The sequence below is a fragment of the Ceratotherium simum genome, chromosome 6, assembly GCF_057802395.1.
Source record: "Ceratotherium simum simum isolate JZ-2026a chromosome 6, ASM5780239v1, whole genome shotgun sequence".
NCBI lineage: Eukaryota > Metazoa > Chordata > Mammalia > Perissodactyla > Rhinocerotidae > Ceratotherium > Ceratotherium simum.
This window is the reverse complement of record NC_141905.1, coordinates 24978137-25001326: the sequence shown is the minus strand read 5'-3', so window position 1 is coordinate 25001326 and position 23190 is coordinate 24978137. Positions and strand designations below refer to the sequence as shown.

The 23190-nt window shown below is 41.7% G+C and overlaps 1 protein-coding gene across 2 annotated transcripts in view; it reads right to left on the bottom strand.

Moving 5' to 3' along the window:
* KCNMA1 (potassium calcium-activated channel subfamily M alpha 1) overlaps positions 1 to 23190 on the bottom strand; it is a 711162-nt gene that overhangs the window by 280591 nt on the left and 407381 nt on the right. For both annotated transcript variants that reach the window (XM_004426905.3, XM_087431991.1), the window contains exons 4-5: positions 4491 to 4584; positions 3543 to 3654 (exon numbers count right to left, since the gene is read on the bottom strand). In XM_004426905.3, the coding sequence (XP_004426962.1) occupies positions 3543 to 3654; positions 4491 to 4584 (206 nt within the window). The remainder of the gene's footprint in view (positions 1 to 3542; positions 3655 to 4490; positions 4585 to 23190) is intronic.

Here is a 23190-nt window from a genome sequence, read left to right as displayed (position 1 = left end):
ATCAGCTCAGTCATCCCTAACCAGTCCTCAAAACCCAAAATCTTTCAAGGGTGAGGACAGAGGCAGCAGAGCAGCATGAGTATGGACACAGACCAAACCTGGGGCAAATCACCCCTTCCACCACTCCCAGGCTCTGTGACCTTGGACAAGAGAGTTAATATCTCTGAGCCTCAGTTTCCTTATCTGTGAAATGCAGAAAATAATTCCTAGCTCAGAGGTTTGCTCTGAGGGTTTAGTTCATGAACGTAACAGGCTTATCAGAGTGCCCCGTACACAGTAGAAGAGGAATAAATATTTGCTGTTATTATTAATACACTGCCAAATGCACAAAGACGATACACGCAATAAAGTAACTACATATTATACTAGGTAATATGCGACCACATATTAACGCTACGAAATCAAACATGGTGTGGGTTATGCTCTGGGAAAGGTACGGGCAGGGGTCGTGGCATTCATTTGTTTTTTTCTCCACCACAGTGCCAGCTATAGCACCACGCTCTGTCGCAGCAGTGCTCAGGAAGTGTGTGCAGGAGAACTGGGATAGATTCCGTTTTGTGGATCTTATCCCAAACTTCAGCCAGTAAAGGCCACCTTTTCGTTTTCCGAGAGGGGGGCAGCACTTCCTGAAATGCCCCATTTAATGGGATTACTCCTTCTCCTATAAGCCATACCCCATGGGAATGTTCAATTTATCTCTGGCAGCTCATCGGTACAATAATTGCCCACGATGTAATAACCCATGTATTAATTCAGACACGGAACCTTCTTGAAACATTATACTGAATTCTCCTCCATAACAGGTAGACTAGTTTTGCATTTCACCCAAGTGTCTTAGTTACCAAAGAACCAAAAGTATTTCATTAAAGGCGTCCTCTCCTACAAGAGGAGAAAGGTTATATTTGTTGTCGTTTTTGCTATTATTATTACTATCATCATTATTGTTATTATTATTTTTTCATGGCCCAAGAAGTTATTGGTCTATGTTTTCAGTTTCAATAGCACTTATGCTTCCTAACATACTACATAATGTACTGATTTGTTAGGTTCATTTTTTTCCTGTCCCCCGAACCCCCCACCACGGCAATGTCAGTGGGCAGAACACTGTGTATTTTATTCACTGTTGTTTTCTAATCATCTGGAATAGTGCCTGCACATAGTAGGTGCTTAATAAATCTTGTTCAATTAATGAACAAATTGAAGCACATTTTAGAGGACAGTTCTGAAGAGCAACCACAGTTGATGCAAAGGTGTATCTCATTGTATCTCATTACTCTTCTCTTTTCCTTTTTTTTCTCTTTCTTCCCTTTCTACCATTTGCTCTGATAGATTTTCACTAAATCAGAACACATCTCCAAAAATCAGGATTAAATCATCCACAAAAAGGCATGGGTTTAAAAACATCCAGGTTCTCCCAACACTAAGATGCTTTAGGGGACATTTCACTCCCAACAAGGAGACTGCTCCACACCCTCACCTGGGGTGAGATCTGCTCGTGCAGAGGAGGGATGTCTCCACCACAGGCATGAGGGGCCCCCTCTGTCATCCAGGCCCACAAAGGACCAAGAGAGAATGGATCCAGACGTAAAATTCAGATTCACAAAGTGTGAGGACTGGAAGGTAATTTAGTCTAGACTTTTGAGCTGAAAGAACCTTCGAGATCATGCAGCCCAGCCTTTATTTTACAGATGAAAAACAGCAGGCTGAGTGAAGACAAGGGAGTTCCCCAGGTCACAAAGCCAGTTACCAGCTAAGCTGAGGCAGCAGCGACCTTTGGGACCAGAGCACATTTAGGTCACACTCAGGATGCTTCTAAGATTTGTGTGCGGCTCTCATGGTCTCATCATGCTGGCTGGAGAACCCCATCTAAGCAAGCACATCTCACATCAAGGGTGAAAACTACTCCACTGAGCAAGTGAATATAATTCTAATGAGAAAAGTAGTAGAAAATAGAATCCTTATAGGATACACACACGCGTGCACACACATATATGTGTGTATGTGATTATTGCATACATTACATATAAAGTATGCTTGTTTTCTAAATACTTGATACTAGGTATATAATAAACTCACAGTGCTAGCAAGGCCATCAAAACAGTTTGCTAGTGGAAGCATACCTCGACACTACATTTTAGACAAGTTGTCCATTTATATCTGTACAGACTAAAATACACACGTTATTTGATCTAGCAAGTCTTCTTCCAGGCACCTGGAACTATCTATAGAATAGAATTGTAGGATATGTGGATGAGGGTGTTTATTAAACCATTGTTTATAGTGGAAAAAAAAAAAACAGGTGGTCCATCATTAGGGTTATGGCTGAAAAAACTGGTACAACAATTTATAGAATTTTACGTATCTGTTATAAAGTGAATTATTACAGAACTGAAGGGATGTCCATCACTTATTAGTTAGTAGGAAAACTAAACTGCAGAGCAATGTGATTGATACGATTATTTGGTACAAGGACCACCGCCTATAAAACACTATTATACATGCACATCCACGTTGACTTGTGTTGGAATGAGCATAAAAGATGTGGAAGCTGTTAACACTGAACAACCCAAGGAGAGGCAGTGATGGATGTAGGGGTAAGAGATGATTAGTATTTTCTTTATATATCTTTGAATGTTTATGCTGACTATAATACATATATATAACTTTGAAAAAATTTAGATTAAGCAAAAAATTTTTTTAAAATGAAGACAGAAGGAACCCACAAGTAGTCCTCCAAGTCCTGTTTCAGCATCTCTTCTTCCCCAGTGGACCCTGTGGCAGCAGGAACATTCTGAAAAAATTATTCAACGCAGCAAAGAGAACCTTCGAAGCTCTCTCTGTGAGCCTTTGGCTGCCATGACCATCCTCTGAGCCAGTAGTTACTTTTCCCAACAAAGTGTCCTAGTCCTGATACAGGAAGTGACCTGCCAAGCAGAGACAGGAAGTGACATGCTGAGCAGATATGGGAAGTGCGATGTGAACACAGCACCAGCAAAAGCTGTTCCTTTCACACAGGAAGGGAGCTCAATCTCCTTCAAAGTGAAGGGTGACTCGAGACGCTTTACCTCACCCTGTCGCACAAAGGAACTCATAACTATAAATGAACCATGCAGGACTCACTCTTCATAAAACTAAGAAGCAGGTAGAAGCTAACTTTGGCATGCAGGCCTTTGGGGCACCTGAACCAGCTACTGGGAAAGTTGGCTTTGTCCCTGTGGGCTCCTTTGTCCAGTCCTAATTCCAAGTTCCTGAATGAAAGTGACAGAACCATGAACGTAGAGGTCCTGACTGTGACAGTGATGACCACTAGCCTTCAACAACGATAGAACTGTATTATGTGAAGCACTAACTGTGCAAATCCTTCTGGGCTAGTGCTCCAAAGACAACTGTCCCCATCAACTTTGAAAACTCCAAGAGCTGTTCACATTAATACAGAAAACTTTCTTTCTGTGGGGACAGCCCAGCCCTCTGATCCACCCTAGATTCTATATTTTAGCCATGGCTCAGAGCCAGTAAGAAGAGAGGAAGAGAGATGGACTTACCAAGCCAACTTCTGTTTAAGTACACAGACACAAACACTGGGGGGACCGTGAAGAAATCTACCACAGAGTTCACTTCCAGCCAGAACCACAGCTTATCATTGGCTGCAATAAACTGAGGGAAAGAAAAAAAAAAAGAGAGAGAGAAATGAGAAGCATGGTAACTATACTCATTTGCCAAAGGGTATGTTTTGGTTTTTCATGGGGTTCTGGAGGGAGATGTTATGTTCTTCTCATATCTACACAAATCACATTCTATTTTTGTCTAAGAATTCCAATACACAGCCTTTTCTAGAGCATGAATACATGCTATGTTAGCCTTGAAGAAAGATCAGGTAGTATATTTTTATGTGGCTTTTCAACAGCACCATAGGGAAGGTTGAGTGATCTCACCTTCATTAGACTCTCTAATGTAAATATAACTGTAAATAAAGCATACGTGTATGCATTCCTTCACATGCACACACACACTTCTCTGTAATCTACGTTCTCAACAGCTCCCTTCATAACCAGAGTCTAGTATAAATCCCCCAAGCCCCAAATTCTGCCAATTTACCCCCCTCATTTCACCCTCACAACTGTTCTCTCAGGATTCAGCTAAGTGAGCGCTGATAAACATAATTTTAAGAGAAGAAAGCTTTTTTTTTCTATTTAAGGAAACAATGCACTCATGTTTGAATAGAGGGAAGAGAAACAGTCAACACTGGAGGTATAATAGTGATTTCAATCCCTATTTCTCCCCCTTGGAACAAAATTAACATGTACTTCAGAAAATACTGAGCTAAGGAAAGGGGTCTCTCACAGCCTGAAAATCAGAACGTAGGTCTGCTGTCTCCCCTGGAAGCACTGGGCTTTGTCTGGCCTGCGAGAGCAGATGCTGATGGGGAATGGCCCCTGCGTACAAGACTTACATGCCCCATCGCCATACTGAGCGGGGATGAGCAAACTTACCCGCAAGCCAAAGTAGAGAAGGAAGAACACGTTGAAAGCCATGTCGATCTGTAATGTGAAATCTTTGTAGAAATTCTGGCAGGATTCTATTGGGCTATTAGACAGGAAGAAGAAAAAACAAGAGGTAAATGAAAAGCATCATCAAGTCTTCCACAGGCTGTGCAGTGGCGGTGCTCAGGGCAGAGGACAAAATGAATGTTCACAAAATAAAACATATGGTCTTTCTACCCTCTGTGATAATCAAGCAAGCATTGCCAAGGGATCTTTCCATTCAACCATTCAGTCTTTTGTTCTTTTATTTGTTTTTGTAATTTTATATATATACTATTTTTTATCATCATTCAACAGTTGAGCTAAGAATCTAAAGAGGATCATGCAGACACCTGGGAAGAAGGACAAGCAGGAGAGACCAACAAATTCCTTAATTTTGTATTAACCCTTAAAGAACTGACTTCTTTCTTTTAGAGGACACAGACCAAAGCTAAAAACAGTCCCTCACACCCTCCAGCACGTTGGAAGTGGAGCCCATTTTCAATGAAACACAGTGGCTGTGTTTTGGACCGTTTTAAAGCCATCAGTTGGTTAATAATAAAGGACCCAGGAACATCTCAGGAAAGCTGTGGAGGTGAGGATGCTGGTTGATGTTCTGACTAGACTAAGTATGGACTTTATGTGCAGCTCTCTGACCTGGGGAAAGAAGCATTGCCCAACCGGTAAAATTCAAGACCATTAAACCAACATGTTGAAGCAGTACTCTAAGGGTTAATTCTTTTTCTTTTTTTGGCATGCAAGTTAATTGGCTTTGTTTGTGTCAAGCAGCGAATGCAAACTCCCAGCACACTCTACTTTGTTCAAGAGTAGGCAGTTCAAAAGGGTACTACTATACAAACTGGTACGTGGCTTCCGTGTGCTTTCCTGCGTCAAACTGATCAGAGGATCAGTGTGTGAAAAGTCCCAAGTTTGGGGCTGGGTGGGAAGCAGGAAAGCCTCATAAGCATCTCAAAGCTGTGAATGAAAATTCATAGTATACCGTTATTGGTAAGCAAATGGTAACACTCAGGCCAGGAACATAAATAAAGTGAGGTGAGGGAAGGGAGAGGGCGTATGGAGAGAAGCAGAATACTTTCCCCAGATGGGAAGCAAGTGGACCTCTGGGCCAGGAGAGGGCTAGCTTGAGAAATGCAGGATGGAGGATTTCCGAGTATCGCCACTTTGGAAATCGCTGTACGCAATACCAGTTAGTATAGTTGTACTTCTGTAAGGATGATGCTTGGTTGTTCCACAGGCAGGAATCTGTGCAGTATGGTAATGAATGCAGGGCAGAGGCATGGCGGGTCAGTCTGTGGGACTCTCCAATCGTATTACATGCACTGGATTTATCCATTCTTCATCTCTACTACAAGTCAAACATGCCGTTTGTCATCTCCCAAATCACAAATACGTGGAAAAACCTCCAGACAAGCATTAAGAGGAATCTATATTTGCATTTACAGACTAAGTGGACTGAACAAAAAACAAACACTGAAAAACAGTTCTTTTATTTAAAAAAAAAATGACAACTGCTAGATTTTCACTAAGGTAGGGAAGTAGGAGGAAAGACAGCATGGAATTTGCTTAGTCCAACGCTGAAAGGAGGCAGGAGCAAAAGAAGCTAAAACATCACAGCCTACCACTGCTCTTGGCCTGCTCTCCTATACAGGTATTAATAAAAAGGAAAATTCAGGCCTAGAGTTAATAAGTGACATTTCTGCAATTCCCAAGCCATGAGGGTGTTTTGTTTCATCTCAAGAACAAGACCCACAAGAGCCACAGGTGTTAGAGTTCTGAGCTACTCTAGCTGCAGTGAAAAGAAGTACATGTAGGTTGACCAGAAATCCACTAGAGATTCCAAGGGATAAAAAGACAACGCATCTCTATGCTATGTAAGCCACTGGTATGATGTGCTACTGAAGAATAAATGGTGTGGTGTGTGTATGTGTGTGTGTGTGTGTGTGTGTGTGTGTAAGACAGAGAGCAAGAGAGTGAGAATGGAGAGCTCTGTTGGTAAATATTGCACTCACGCCTTCACTCTTGCCAGCAGTGACTTAGCTGTGCATTATAAATTTGTATTCATCAAGACTGATGTGTACACAGTCAAGCGGACAGAAAGAAAGTCTTGGTTCCCAAGACTATTATGGAAAACCCAATATCAATTCACCAAGGCCAAACAGTAACCTTCTAGTGCCCTCATCATAGTTATTCATGGCATATTTGGGGGTCCTGTGAGTTCTCAAGTTCCTATTAATTCCATGGCCTCTGTGGTTAATTTGGTAGTAACCTTGAAATGCATCTAATAGGGAAAGTATTTGCTAGGCTGTGGAAGAGAATAGAATAGTGGGAGGAGAGATGTTAGCTGAATGCCGTTGAGGATATTTTGGTTCAACATAAACAGAAGCAGATGTTCAAGAGTATAAGGAATCAGGCCGTAGCAGCTTCTTTCCATTGTTTCTTGCCTTCTTGTCATTTCTGCTGCTCCCTCCTATATTGCCCATATCCAAAGGCAACAAAGAGAGGGCTTGATGCTAAAGGACACTGTGCTGAAAAATATACCTCAACAGCACCCCTGATTTACAGAGAGCAATGTTGAAACCATAATAGACCTTTTCTCTAGTCTTTCTTTCAAAAATTTAGAACTGATTTAATCATTGTTTTCTATCATTCCTTGAGTCCTAAACTTCGAGCTGAAATAATAAAGGGAGTAAATTATGTTGCTGGTGCCGGTGGCTCTTCCTCTGGCTGAAGCTCACCAACAATATGAGCACACTCTGCTGAGAGGAAGCCGGGAGAGAAGCAGGAAGCTCTGGGACAAGAGGGCCAGTCCCCAGGGCCCAGGTAGGACCAGAGTGATCAGGGAGTTTGTTTTCTATCCCTTTAGCTCTTTCCTGCTTGCCATGAGATTCCAAGGAGAAATGTCCAGCCTAGTTTTCTCAATCGGCAACAGAACTGTTTATCAGGATCCCCTCTGAGATAAATCCTCCTAGTGCCTTTAGTCCAGGGACTCACACAATCAGAGACCACGGAGTGAGATTCTAAAGCCTCATCATTTCATTCCTCAAATGGAAACAGCCCAAGGAGAAGTGCATTGATCTTATAAAAAGAAAATACATAATTCAACAACAAAAGGGTTGGCCATATCAGCTAGGATTTATTTTCCTCCTAAAGAGATTTTATCTTAATGATTAATTTTATTGTAGGATGGAGAATGAAACACAAACTCCTCTTCCTTCTTGTGTAAAATACAGAGTTCCTTGTCTAGATACACAGAGGTTTCAAAAGCTAGAAGAAAAATAAATCACTTTTTTTTTAACTATAAAGGAAAGTGACCTTGGATAACACACAAATTGGGATTGCCATTCTGATGAGGTATGCCCACGTCAGAATAGGCTTTATATAGACATATGTTGTCAATAGAAAAAAAAAAGTGGAGTTTTAAGAACTAAAATATGGATGCTAGTTCTGATCCTGGTAGTAGAAAACTGACTTTCCCTAAACTGTTCTTGATTAACTAATTAAAGGACACAAGATACTTGGTAAGCTGATGGACTATTCATTCCTAAGCTCCCACAGTCCATGGATCAAGTGTGATACTGAAACCTTAGCCAAATTTAGTGTTTTTCTCAGGACTCCATGACTGGGGCACCTTCAAAAGAACCTCAGTGAAGAGCTGCTTCTCCTGGGATAAATGTTCAGTGTAGGGTAGAGGTTGAAATACAAACTCCTATCTCCTCTTGACCATCATGTAAGCATATCCTCGGTATTTATATGTCTCTATAGAGGAAAATGAGACACATCCAAAGTGGGAAGTATATCGCTTTCTTCATCTATTTAACAATATAATATCCAATGAAGACCCTGAGCAGGAAGATCCAACAGTCCTTCCTGAAGACTGACTTAAGAACTTGTCTTCCTAAAGCTCAAGGCAAGCAGTGGCGACCCAGGTTTTCTTTCAAAGGGCAGGGGGCTAAGGACAAAGATCTCACTTCTCACAGGTGATCCTCTGGACTTCCACATCATCTCCAAGACGGAAGTAACTGCCCTCTTGTCTCAGCCTCTAAACTTCCCCGGTGTTTTCTGGAGTCTGTTTTCCTACATCCTTGAGTCTGGCTGCCCAACCCCATGAAGACATTTTTCCAGGACAGTGGTTCAACTTCAGCATGCACCTGGAGGGCTTGTTAAAACATTGGTAGCCGCCCCCTATCCCTCCCCAGAGTTTCTGATTTAGTAGGTCTAGGATGGGGCCCCGAGAATTTGCATTTCTAACAATTTCCCAGATGCTGCTGCTCTTCTGGGGACCACACTTTGAGAACCACTGCTCCAGAAGCACTTTCTTGCAACTGCACACTAATTACAAGTGTTGCTGCTCAAGAAGACTCCCATTCAGATCTGAATAGAGATGATGAAGCATTTGAGCCCACCCCCAGATAACCAGCTGCATTCCACTTAACTAATTGCTGAGATCAAAGGGTTGAACAGATATTTTCAGTTTCAGATGTGAACAAGGGGGAAAAAAATTAAGACGATACAGGGAAGTAATTACAACACCACTATGCAAGCTTCACCAATAACATCCAAATAACAATCAGAGAGTGCCTGAGGAGCACACTTTTAGTTTAAGATTAAAAGGAAAGGTGAAATATAGATGGGGAGAGGTTATGGAGACCATCATTTGTAACAGATAAAGAAATGTTAAACAGCTTAGGAACAACAACAACAACAGCAAACATCCAAGATGATTTAATAAATCACTACATGAGAGAGAAGGGACTAGCTGAGGAACAAAATAGCACTTTGTGAAATAATTTCAAACATTTAAATTCTCCTCACTCTTGTGGCTAGTCTGTTTTTAAATTGGATGGAGGCTTCTCAATTCCCACCAGGATTATGGACCACCAGAGTTCAGGCCCACAGCACTGCAGACATGAATCAATACAACAAGCTTAACGATTCCAGACTCCCCTAGTCTCACCTCTGCAATGCTGACAGGTTAATTTAATTAAAAGATGTCATTCATCCACCATCATGGTTCCCTCCTGCCTCACACATCAACTCTAAGCCTGACTATGAAGAACTTCTAAAACCTACCCTCACTCCATCTCCCATTTTATTTTCTACTGTGCTCCAGGCCAAGCCTTTTTCTACCATGAGCTGGTGCCTTCAGGATTTCATGAGTGTGACCCACATGTTCCTATATTCCTAATTCTAAACCTATGCTTTTGCTGTTGGCCTCTTCAAATGCTCTTCCCTCTTTGTGTTCAAAACTTAGGTAGCCTTCAAGGCCAACCTCAAGGCATGGCTCAGCAAATTACTTGTGACCTCAATGACCTCTCCCATCTCTGAATTCCTACAGTATTAGGAGCAAGGAATTCTAAACTGTCTTGTAATATTGGTTATTATTTAATTCAATATAATAATACCTGGCAATTGTATAGAGTTATGCATACTATTGCATTTGGCCCTCACAATTTGGCAAAATAAAGTAGATAGTTTGTTATCATCTCCATTTTACAGACAGAGAAGCAGAGGCTCAGAAACCTAACCAAGATCATGTAGCTAAGTGGTGGAGTTGGGATAGAGACCCAATACCCTTTCTGCCATACCAACTCACTTCTCCCAATGAACTGCAACCTCCTTGGAGAGGAAGAGACATGGTATCTGCTATCCACAGAGCCTTGCATGGAGTAATGCAAAAACAATAGGGGTGGACTGATTGATGGAGGAGGTCAAACTGCCCTAGAAAAAATTCATGTGTTTGTCAAATGGCCTGGGAAAATTCAGAGGAAGTTTACCTGTACAACCTGTATCTAACTCTGCTCTGTAAAGACTGTCTTGTGGGACATTACCTCCAGAAGGCCTTCCTGGGACCCTGAGCAGTAGTGGCATCATGGAGACTGACACCATCTGCTGAGGGCAAATTCCTCTGCTTATAGAGGAATCATCCATCTGCTAGTTATCCATCTGGTTAAAGACGGACGATCCTCAAGGTGCCTCAATCTTCTCTTACCCTCTCTTATTCTAGAAGAACAAGAATGAACATAGTGATGGATGATAATAGTTAGATACTTTGAACACTTCTAATTATGGACTAGACAATTAATAAGCTTTGCATCCCATTCCATTCAATCGAAATAAAGGAAAATGATGACATCATATAGTTGTGGATACCATGGAACCTACCTGGAACCAACAGGGAGTAAATCTAAGTGAGGTTTTCCTAGTAATGTCTGGATATATGGGATAAGCCAAGTGCCTCAGTTTTCCTGCCTACAAAATAGGAATAAAAGCACCTAGCTAATCAGATTATGAGACAAAGAAATTTTAAAAGGCAAGTCCTTGCAATGTACTCCAAATTAGAAATCAGTGTTACTATTTCCATAATTTTAGGTCTCAGAAAAACATTTTGAAAGCTAGTAACAAGAGTGGATTTAGTGTGAATGACATGATACAAATTAACCATTGAGAAAGCAATAATCTTTATATAGGAGGTTGTCTTCTTCCTGGACAGCACCCCAGGACTGCTCAGGTCCTGAACGGATCAAAGTTGAAAGCTTTCTATCTTTTTGCTTTTCTTAGTGCCCCAATTTTAATTACCTTGTCAGAGCTATGTACTTAAGAGCTTATCTTTCCAATGTTGGTGCTTTTGATGTTTATGCGGGGTAGGGCATATTCAGTAAGTTGTGTAGTTTTTACTAGTTTTAACAAATAGAAGCAAGCCTCTTCTGTTGACCGTCATGTGACTTTATCCCAGAACATCTTGGAATAGTTGTCTTCTAAGATGTTGTTATTGTCGATGGGTAAGTTTGTGTTTCCATCATTAATCAATACTAATGATAATAACATCAAAATGGGCCCTTTGTTTTATCTTAAAACACTTTTCTTAGATCATGCAATGGTTCTAATTGAAAACACTGTTTGTTACTTGCAATATTGATCTATCACAATCCCAAGCCAGCTGGTTAAATAGCTTTGTTGAGAAATCTTCAGTTATGGGTTTGTATCAATAGGTCTATCAATCTTTCTGACAGCAGCAGGCTTCTGATTATGCCTCTGCTCGATTGATGAGATGTGATCCAATAGCTACAATCTCATGCCTCATAAGGGTCATGTTGAAATGAATTGGAACAAATTAAGAGGTGGTATATAAACCCTCACTATTCTTTGGAATCCTATGTGCTCTGTCTTCCTGAGCGTTGAGTGATACAAAGAATTCTGGAACAATGATAGCGGTAGACTTCAGAGCAGTTGTATGGCTCTGGGTGACTACCTGAACAATTAGTCCTAATAATTAAGTATTCTTCTAGGAGACAAAGAAAATGACATAGATTGCTGATGGAGAGAACAAAATATGTCAGTTCCTTACACATTGGATTTCTCAATGAAACACAGAGAATTTGTTTTCATGAAACTCAGATGGTAAAATCTCTGTCACTTTCTCATGGAGCTCTTCTAGATTTTCTCACAAGATTTCAATAACCTATCTGAGCTTAGGTTCTCCCTCTCATCCTTATTCCGTATCTTCTCAACCACAAATGCACCCAAACAAATAAATCAAAAGCAAAATGTGAGCATTACAAGTTGACCTCAAGAGCGGTTAGCAGTTAGGTAGTCTTGAAGTTCGATGGAAGAGTTAAAATCCCAGCTCTGTCGCTTACTAGCTGTATGACGGTAAGCAAACAATTTGACCTCTCTAAGCCTTGGTTTTCTCGTCTGTAAATTGGAGATAAGGATACAAACCTCAAGGGCTGTTGTGAGGATGAAATCAGATAATGAGTCAAGACAAGCACTGAACAAGTGAGAGTTATTTTAAACACTAAAGTAATAACAATAGTGGTCGTAAGAACTGTCTGTAGAAGAATGCCAAAAAAAAGCAATCATCCAAATGAACAAAAACTGACAGAATCAGTTACTTCACACTTTATTTTTCCATTTGTGTGCTTTATGGCCTCCTTCTCAGGTGTTGCGATGTAATTCAAATGCCCAACAGGATACACAGTGGGCTAACATCTGATGTGATCCATATATTAGAGCATTAATTTTGGGTAATATTAAAGAAGAATCACCAGGAAATTTCTATTTCCATGAAGGCAGCCACACAGTCTCATAAATACTAAATAATTAACTAAGACTTCCTGACAGAGAAAGCCATGAGTCACCTTAATGGGTGGCCACAGGAGATTGTGTATTCTCCTTTTCCCGGGTCTTTAGCGGAGGAGGCAGTTTCATTTGCCTGGTTTGCTTAGCACGGATCTGGAGGAGAGGCAGGGGGAGGAACCACTCATATGTCTTCTAAATGTCTCTTCCAATTCTCCATCTGTAAGATTATGTATTTCTTCACTGTTGGACTCTTGGAATGATGTCCAAGACAACCTACCCACTAATGCTTGTTTTCCCCAGCTTGTCTACAGACTACAATTATTTCAGTCACAGTTGTTACCAGAGTAGAATTAGTGTTCATATTTGCCAGCAACTTTGCTGTAATAAATTAGAGTTAAGCTACTACATAAAACAGAGTCTTGCAAAATGAGTGCTGCTTTAGTTTTCACTGAACTATCTGAGGAGTCATAACTGACTGATTCTCACTCTCTCATTTCCCTACCTCCACTGACTCTAGCCATGTCTTCATTAGTAAATTCTCGTTTATCTAGTCGAGGGATGTGATGGAGTAGATGATTCAAATGGTACTTAATGAATACACACTCACGCATAAATACTACAAAACATACTGAGAGCTCTTCAAGGGAAGGGTCAATGAACCATGTACAGTTGTGGGGTGGTACATGTGGGTGGGCACATACACACACACACACATGTTCATATATCCACAGCCTTCCAGCACAAATGTATGCTCTCTACCCAACCCCAACCTCACCCTGGGACCATACACAAAACATGACAGCCCGGGCGAGGTGACTAGAAATGGGGAGAAAAAGGGGGAAGAGAGGAAGTCCCAGGTCTGAATGGAGAGCAGGAAACCCAGACACAATGCCTGGCAATGCCTGAAACCATACTCCTCTCATGCCTACAAAAACTTACACCTGAAGGAGCAAGAATACAGGATTCACCCTACCACTACCTTCGGCCTCCAATGCCTTTTTTCTGAATATTAAATGTTGCCACACATGTGTGAAGAGGCCCATAAACAATACTCTCTAGCCAGTAATAACCAACAGGCATCTCCCAGACACTGGGGAGCAATTGCCTGGTGTCACTGTTTCTTAAGGAGAGAGCAACCATGAGAAAGCAGCCTGAGGGCAGATTTTCAAGACTTCCCAAATAAGGAGCTCTCATAATTGCACAGAGAATGGTAAAGGATCCTAAGAAAAAGCCAGAGCCCTCTATTTTCAAAGGCCAGCCAATCAGGGCAAGGCTGAGCAGGTGGGCTGGGATCCCCACAGTACAACAGGCTCTCAAATCACTCTGGCACCTCTTTTTGGGTGGTTATTGAGTGCAGACCTCAAAATTCTTCTGTTTGAGCCTTCTTCTCCAGATGTTTGTCTTGGATTCTTCTGGGTATTCCCTGGTCACCTCACTAGTTTTCTACTTAGCTTATGCCCTATGCTCCCATCCCTGTCCTGCTCCCCGGCTTTGTTGTAATCCTGACACACCTGGACAGCCTGACCTTGGCAATGCCTCCTTGCTATGGGTCTACCTGCAAGGACTTAGACTGGGGAAGCTGAAACTACTGATGCTATAGCCAAGCCCAGCCTGTCCCGCGTCCCAGACTGGCAGTCTAATCAGATGGGGATAATGAGGATGCGTGAGACAGATCCCTTACTAGTCTCTTCAATGAACTCCAATATTCTGCCAGCAGCCTAAGACCTACTACAGTTTCAACTTGCTATCTCCCAGCCACTTCTAGACCCAGGCAGAATGGCACACAATCCCCTCAGCGGTCTCATTCAAAGAGCTACAATGACAAAGAGCGTCAACACTGAAGACCTGCCTGGCACCGATTTTAGGAGGCCCGAGAGCATTCGGGAGAAAATAATTATGTAAAGAAACAGTTGTTCCATTTATCTGCTGCTTCACTTTGAAGAATAGAAAACACTGTCACATAACACGTATACTAACCACCAGGACACTGGTGATTGTTAAAAGTTACACATAAATTTATATGTGATGCTAAAGGATAATTATGATGTTTCTGACATCCTGAGGTTGTTTTTTGGTTGAGATTTTTTTTTTAAGAAGACAAAGACCTAGTACAAGTCTTTCTGACATCTGGCATGGAAAACAATTATACCTTTATTACACCAGAAAATAAAATAGCCGTGTCTTAGCTCTGCCTTTGGCTGACTGCTGAGGCATGGAAGTTTTGTAAGTATTCCTATTTAGGAGTTTTGTTGAGAGCCCAGCAGCCTCACAGCCAAAAAGGAGAGTCTGAGATGTTGTTGATTAGAAGTCATGAGTCTGCTGAGTTCAAAGCAGGAGTCACTCCTTAGGAATGCTATAAAGCGACCTGGCCAGTGGAAAGCAACATCCCCGCAGAAAATTAGATGTGACAAGTTACCTTTAGAAACAAATTGTCATCATCAACAGAGAAAATGATAGCAACTCGTTAAATCCTATGATTATCCCATACACATATCTGCAAGTATGCACTCTTTTAATTTCCTTCTTAACTACTTGATGAAAACAACTTATCTCCTGGAACACTTCTTCTCTTCATTTTTTTCTCTCCTGCTTGCTTCTGGTTAGCACTGGAAATCACTTATTTATCAAAACTGTCCTGCTCATGCCTCAGAAATAATAGCTCTTCCTGCCATATCAATGGTGTCCAATTGACGTTTGGATCCAAATTTAGAAAGGAAGATCATGAACGACATGCTCTCAGGGTAGTTTGTTTCTCCTTGCTTCCTCCTGCAGTTCTTCTTTTTAGTTCTATTGCCAGATCTTTGATTTTTCTCCAGAGTTGTTTTTCCCATCACCGTAAAAACATCTCTGTGAGGGACCCAGGATGCCCCTAGGAAGCTGATTTCTTAGGATTTTCTCCTTTGTCTCCAAGAATGGATCCACTTATCCTCACTCTAGGTTGGGTTTCAGAAACCCTTTCATTTTATCCAGAAGTGCTGTGTTTTTCTGAGAAAGAGGAGTGGGTCTCTTTCCTGAAGGACCTCACAAAGGAGAATCAGCTGTTTCCTTTACCAAACCTTCAGATGACAGCTCCAGTGAAGAGAAAGCATCTCAGCGTGCTGCTCAGGGTCCCCAGCTCTGCACAGGTTTCACTGTCATTCCACCTAAGCTCCTTCCGAACGGGAAACGCTCCCAGTTACAGGACTTTTATCCTGGTTACCAAAAGAACACGTTATGAAAGTCTAAGCAAAGTCTATTTCTATAGGGTGAATAGGATATGTTTAATAGAATAGGTGAAAAAAGGAGTGTGGAAAGAGCTTCAATCTACTCAATCCCCCAGATACAAGGAAATCACGATTCACGAGGAAAAATAAAAACGAGATACAAAGCCTTCAATTTTGTGTCATGACTGCGTAGTACGTTGTTTTAATCTAAGAGGCTCTAGCAAGCCCATACCACCAGGAATTCTCTGGGAACTCTTATTCCCACCCTAGGATTATCAGAGCTTGGTAACGCCCACCAGTCATCTTTCTCAATTTACAGTCAAGCTATGTCTAAAATGTAAAGTATCTATTTCTATGAAATAACAAAAAAATCCAGTAAGAAAACAGATCCTGACAATTATGTTTTATAAAAGTCCATTTCTGAGAATAAAAGGGAGAAAAAACAGGGGACAAAAACACATGTTAAAAAAAAGAAAAGCAGTTTTAGAGCAAGTCATTAGACAGCCCTAAGGCAAAAATATATTTCAACGAGAGAAAACGATCACAATTACTAATCCATAATGCAATGCCAAAGTGCTTCAACAAATATCGTATTCCTTTACAGTACTACCATCTTACATCTTTTAAAGTTAAATTAGTGTCACTCCTGTTTACACAATAAACTAAGACAAATGCCAATGATTGTATTTCCCAGGGCATTTAGCCTAAGAGGTGTTGTTTTTAAGTATATACATTTATATATTGATTAGATCTTAGCAAAACCAAACTAGACAACAGTGTTCAGAAAGATGTGATAAGGTACTGTAATCCTGGACACTTTGGGCACATCCATGCAGAGCTGGGAATTTGTAGGACTGATCATCAGGTAAGTTGTTACCTGGAAAACTGATCCTCACTTCTAAATTCCTTGTCATTAGCCTTCGCTCAGCCTACACCTAAAAACAGGAGATTTATTTCTCTCTTCCCCGATGTTCTAGTCTTGAGTTTTCAAGGGATACAGTGGCCTTTGTGGTATCACAGCAAATTGAGGGCCCACAAGGATGTCCAAAGAGAATCCTGAATCCCAGTGCTTCAGTGTATTGGGATGCCTGCCACTTTAATCCATGCATGCGCCCAGCGCTCATGACATTCAGGTCCAGGCCCTGGGGGAAAGCACGCAACATGCATGGGCAATGCAGGAAAAGGATCTGTTAACCTGGAGGCGACAACCAAAAGGGTGAAGTTGCATCATGCAATGAAAACCACAGCTTGGCCTTAGCTGCCATGCAGAAAAGACCTACATCAAAGAGTCTGCAGTGCGGCTCCTGGGTAAGAGTCGATATGAGAGAGGTGAGTTACTTCAGCAATGAAAGACACGGGCAGAAAAATGTTCAAACCACTATAAACAGAACACTGTACAGAGCACTGGCATTACACGCGAGAAGAGGCAGCTTTGGGGACGAGGAGGGGAGAGACAGAGGAGGGAAGGTGAGGACAGAACTGGTTGTTACTCTGATGAGATGGTTTCCCTGGCCATCATTTCATGTGCATGTCTTTTTATACATATGTTGCTTCAACAAATAACCTCATTAGAGTCTTTAACATCAACCATCGCTTTTAAGATGTTTTGAAAATTCAGGAGAAGGCGTCAATAACATAAAAATACACACCACTATTTCCTGTGATTACAGTTCGTTAGAGAAGCAGAGCTGAGCTGGTCAGATAAATAAGAGACAGTTAAGTGCCAACATCCTCAACACTTTGGTTACAGAGCTCATGGTGACTCCCGAGGCATAACATGGCATTGAAGGAACCCAACAGTGGTGAAAACTCGGGTGGTGCAAGGGTAGGTAACTCTATGTAACTACAACCTTGACAGCCACCTAGGACCCTGAATTTAAACCCACACTTGGGGGGAACCATCTTTTCTTCATCTCAGCATGCATGGTGTCACAAGTGAGTTCACCACATATACCTTGACCATTTCACAGAACTTTAGTTACAGGTGAGATTCCTCAAAGGTGTTTTAATCAAAATTGATTGATCAGCAAAAAAAAAAAAAAAGTTTAAACTTCTTAAAGAAATAAAAATACTACCAATTCAGCAGGGGCCCCTCAAGCTCCCCTCCAATATCAAGGCCACATGGGATATCTGAGAAATGCTTTCCTGTGAACTGCCTACTTAACATCTGTTTTCTTTTTCCTCCTCTTTTGCCTCTCGTGATCTCTAACACATTGAACCCACTCAAAGGATGGTGTGGTCTAGCCCTAACTCACAATTTCTCCCTCCTGGTTCTGACTGGAAATAGTGAGAGGAAAGCAGGTTCTCCTCTTAAAATGTCCTCCTGGAGCTCAGCCTGCCATCCCCTGCGTGTGTGATTACAGCCGTGAGGGGGAACCCAGGCCCCATGTGACCGAGCAGGGACCAATTCAAGCTTCCGTGCTCAGGGAGAGCCGAGCATCCACCAGGACCCGAGCACGTGGGAACGTGCGGGTGAACGCAGGCAGAAGTGAAACACGCGACTCCTCCCCTCCGCCTTCCGCACGCCTCAAGACGCAGCTGTTTCCACTTGATCACAATTTATCCCCTTATCGATTAAACACTTAAAAGCCTCAGCTGAATGACATGTTTTCACAAAGATCATAGTTTTTAATGAAAACATAATAGTCTGTACATTCATTCAACAAATTTCTCCGAGGTTCTTCTTCTGTGACAGGCACTATACTCGCTTTAGGGACATAAAATTCAACCAAACACGGTTCCTGCTCTTGAGTAGTTTTCCACTGTGTAGAGGAGTCTACCCAGATTTTCATTTCTGGAAGCACACTTGCAAGAGTGCGTTTCTTCAAAATTCTGGATGACCTGGGGCATGTTATTTAATCTGTCTGCACCTCAGCCTCCTCATGTATAAAATGCAAATAATATCCACCTCCTCAAGTCGTGGGGAGGAATAAATGAGTTAGTAAATGTTAACTGTTTTGTTAGTGGCTGGCACATGGTAAATGCTATGTCACTTTTAGCTAATATGATCATTAGTACTCAAATACAGGTAAGAAACCAAGGCCGCTGGAAATAAAAGATGGCTTCTGCCTAACTTTGAAGTAGGTCTTGAGTGATGAGCAGAAATTTGTCAGGGAGAGAAAGCAGGATAAGGTATTGAAGCAGAGGGATAAGCATGGGCAGAAACTTGGAGGCATAAGAGGACACAGTGCACTCTGGGAATGAGGGGAGGAGCCATATGACTGGATCCTAAGTAAACTGTAGGATTGGCAAGATCCTAAGTAGACTGTAGGGTTGGCAAGAGATGAGGCTGGCAGGGAGACTGTGGAGCATGTGTGTACCTCTGCAGCAGGTCTAGTCTTTATCCTATAGGGAACAAGAAGTTCACAGAAGTTTCAATGCAGGAGAATATGCCATTGTCTTTGTTTTGTAGGAAGTTAACTCTGGTGACGATATAGAGAAGGAATTGGAAGCAGGAGAATGCAGAGGCAAAGAGGTCAATGAGTCAAATAAAATTCCAAAGGAAAAAAGTCACCTATGCAAATACTAAGATGGAAACTGTTGTTGCAGCACAATTAAAGTAACCTGAAATCCTGGAAAATGCCCCTTCTTCAGGGCAGGATGCTGCCAGGGGTTCTCTAGGAAGAGGGATTCGGCTCACACTGTCACTGAAGCAGTTACCTAAACCACATGGTTATTTCTCCTACAGAGTACTCTGCCTCCACATCTACTGCAATCTTTGTGTCACAAAGTATGTGTCTCTTTTTCTTTTGAAAGGACCCAGCCTGTTAAGAAGCTGCTCTCTCTGCTCTTTGGAGAGCAATCTCTAAATTATAGTTACAATCTACATGCAATGGACAAATTTCAGTACCTTGAATGGGGGCACCTGTACATGCCAACAATTATAGACAAATTACATGTGAATGTACAGAGGCATGTAGAAGAGTTATAGCTAACCTTTTCTCTGCCTCCACTTTCTCTGCTCATTTTCTAAAGAACTTGGTTAGCAATGCCACCAAGCCATCATTCTCAAGTGCTTTTTAAACGTTCATCAAACCCTATGTGCACCTAGGCGTCTATGAGCATGATGAACTGGTTTCCCTTCAGAGTCCTGTTCTTTAGGGGTTTAGATATCCTCAGACCCCAGAGGGTTGCCTGAGAATGTGAAACCTGGGGGATATAGCTTTCTTTTGGTTGCAGTCAAGACAGTAAGAGAGAAAAGGCCATTTCTGATAATGTGCTTTCTCTTTAAAAGTTACCAAGTGTGTTGGATGCTCACTTAGCCCAACTTTCAAGTAGGAGTGTGGTGGGAACTCTGTACCCTCAGCTGGTGAAGTAGACACAGGAAAGTTTGGTTTATATACTGCTGTGACCACGTGATCACACTTACTTGGTGGATTTTCATTTGTTCCAAGTCCATCCTAATTTGGAGTTTCCATGAAGCCAGGATAACAGTACAAACACTGACATGGGGGAAAGAATAAACCCTCTGCACTTGGACTTATAAAGAAGAAAACATAGTGAATGGAACCCTTAGTAGGAACACAGACCAATACTCTGTAAAGTGACTGCCACTGTGTTATTAGCAGACACTCAACGAAATGGTAAGGCTCAGCAAGAAGGCGTCTCTGTGGGGCAGCTGCTGGCACACGCCCTCATTTCAAAGGAGAGTATAATAGGTCCTAACTAACGCTGAAAAGAAAAGATCCAATCCAGGTGGCTGTTATCTCTGAAGAACAGAGGAAGGGGTAGGTTTGTCTTGTCTGAGAGTAGTGTGAATTATTCTCAGCTACCTCATGCCTCTCCCTTTCTCTCCCAACTGGGTGAAAAGATGGATACCCAACAACAACGTTTTCTCCCTACTGCTGCCCCAGTAGATGAACAAACATACACGTGCAGAACACAAAGAGGTGACAATATAAAGTAGCATCAGGGCCTCAATACCTTCCCCAGGTTACTCTCCTGGTACTCATTGGATAGAAGCCAATGGGAAAAAGGCAAGAGCTGAGAGCTCCTGTCCATGTTCCCCAATGTCTTTCCCAGCAACTCAGTAAGTAGGTCTGCTTCACCCGCTCCACCAAAACCTGTGCTCCTGGCAAGACACGGGGACGACCGTGTGCACCTGCATGTGTATGCATCCGTGTCTGATTCTAGATGAGCACGACAAAGTGAGAACAACGTTCAGTAGATAGCAGGTTTACACTTTGATCAACATAACCGACCAAGGTTTGAGGATGCTCTTCTTCAGAGAGGCTATAAAAAGAAAACGTGATGTTTTTAAAGCTACACATACTGTATTTACAAGTAGTCAACTGAATAACAATTGTTTTTTAGTTGATTTTAAACCTCAATCTAATTCATTTTGAAATTAATACCATTTTAATATTCATCAATGTGACCTTATAAAAATTTGGGTGTATATTTTTCAATTTGTTTATTTCACTTTGAAAAATTTAGTTTCTTACAAGGGAGTTTCTTTGTGCTGATGGAAGAGTTCTGTATTCTGATTGGGGAGGGAAAAACACAGATCTACATGTGATAAAATGTCTTCTAACTATAAAGAAAAAAGTGCTTCTAAAAACTGGCAAAAACCCCAAAAAGGTCTGTATCTGAGCACAGTATTGTGGCAATGTCAACTCCCTGACTATGGCTGTGTAACATATAGTACCATCATTGGGGGAACAGTACACAGAAACTCTGTGTTGCTTTTGCAACTTCTTGAGAATCCTCAACTATTTCAAAACAAAGTTATAATAACAAAACAATCAGTTATTTGACCTGCTTGGTTTTACCTTAGCCAGGTGTCAGGCTAGTATTTTATTTGTGGTGACATGAGCTTGAAAAAATATACGAACTGATTTCTTTACAAAGCATTTATTTGGCACCTGTTGTATGTGTAGTACTGTGTTCAATTCCAAAAGATACAAAACAGGTATAAGATAGACTGGCAATACCAATCAGTATTAACTATCTCACTCCCTTTCTCAGAGGAACAGTAATTGAGGCAAAGATGTTTATCTCCTATGCAAATTCTCACAGACAATCTCTCAAGACAGAATCCCTGTCAATAAAGATAGGTCATTAATGTGATAAGGAAGCTCCTGGAATTAACCCACAGTAGTCTCCTCAGGTAAGCAGATGTCAGGTGACAAGCTGTGTGGAATAATGCTACTCATGTTATAATGGCCTCCCCACTTAACATGAAGCTGGTCCTGAACTAAGCTATGTTTTGCTTGTTTTTTTCAGCCTCTCTTTCCCTTTCCAGAGCTCAGTGCTCACCAGACTGAGGAGCCAATCACTGATATTTGCTTAATTAAGGTACAAGTGATACTAAGAGCTACTTTGATTTTTAAAAACAACCAGGAAGGCTTCAAGATGGAATTTCTAATCGTGGAATTTCAGGTAAATTGCAAGTTAGAAGGAAGGATACTTTGGAGTATAGGGGTCTTTGCAGCACCACCAAAATCACTCAAGGGTGGCCATCCACTCTACCTACTAAAATAATGCTTGTCCTCGGCAATTCTATCGGAAGTAAAGCCAATGCCAAAATGAGGTGGTAAGCAAGGATCCTTAGATCGTCAAAGACTTTACAAGGAACATGTCAACCGTTTTATGTTTCTGAGAAGCTTTCTCTAATAGGAACAAAAGAAAAATGGAGACATGTGCAAAGAATACAACCTCCTGGAACTGAAGCCTCACAAATGAATATCCAGGAAGAGCCACTTCAATCCCTCCTGAAACAGACGATGTGGCATTGCCATTCACCTAACACTGACTACCTGCAGGGGGTCTGGGCCTATAAGGAGTCTGAACTTGCACCTTTCTCCAGCTGTTTAAAAGATAACCACAACAACTCGAACTGGAAACAAATGAGTTATTCAAACCATTCCCTGAAGAGCTGGGAAACTCCTACTGTAAAGAAGGGTCCTATCCTAATTGCAATAATTTTTTTATGAATTTCTTCACCAGTGGAAGACAGAAAACTCACAGAAATGTCTGGCATCTGTAAGAACGAACAACAGCTAAGAAAGAACAGGCTACTAAACTCATCTTTCTCTTTCATACTCATACTAGTCTTTTGCAAACTCTTACTCATTTATCTCTGAACACCCAGCCCAGTGGTTACCTCCTCCAGGAAGCCTTCCTTGATCCTCCCCTCGCCCAGAGGTAACTGAGCCCTTCCTTTTCTGGGTTTTCCCTCTCTTCCTGGGTGCTTCTGTTGGGACAGTCATCACTCATGCAGTGGTCCTTTATTTGTTTGCTCATCTCTCTCCCTTCTCTGCTAGATGGTGAGCTCCCTAAGGAGAGGGGCTTTGTTTTTTGTGTCTGTGTTCCCACTAGCACAGTACCCACACAGCAAGCTCTCAACAAATGTTTAAGGAAGAGGA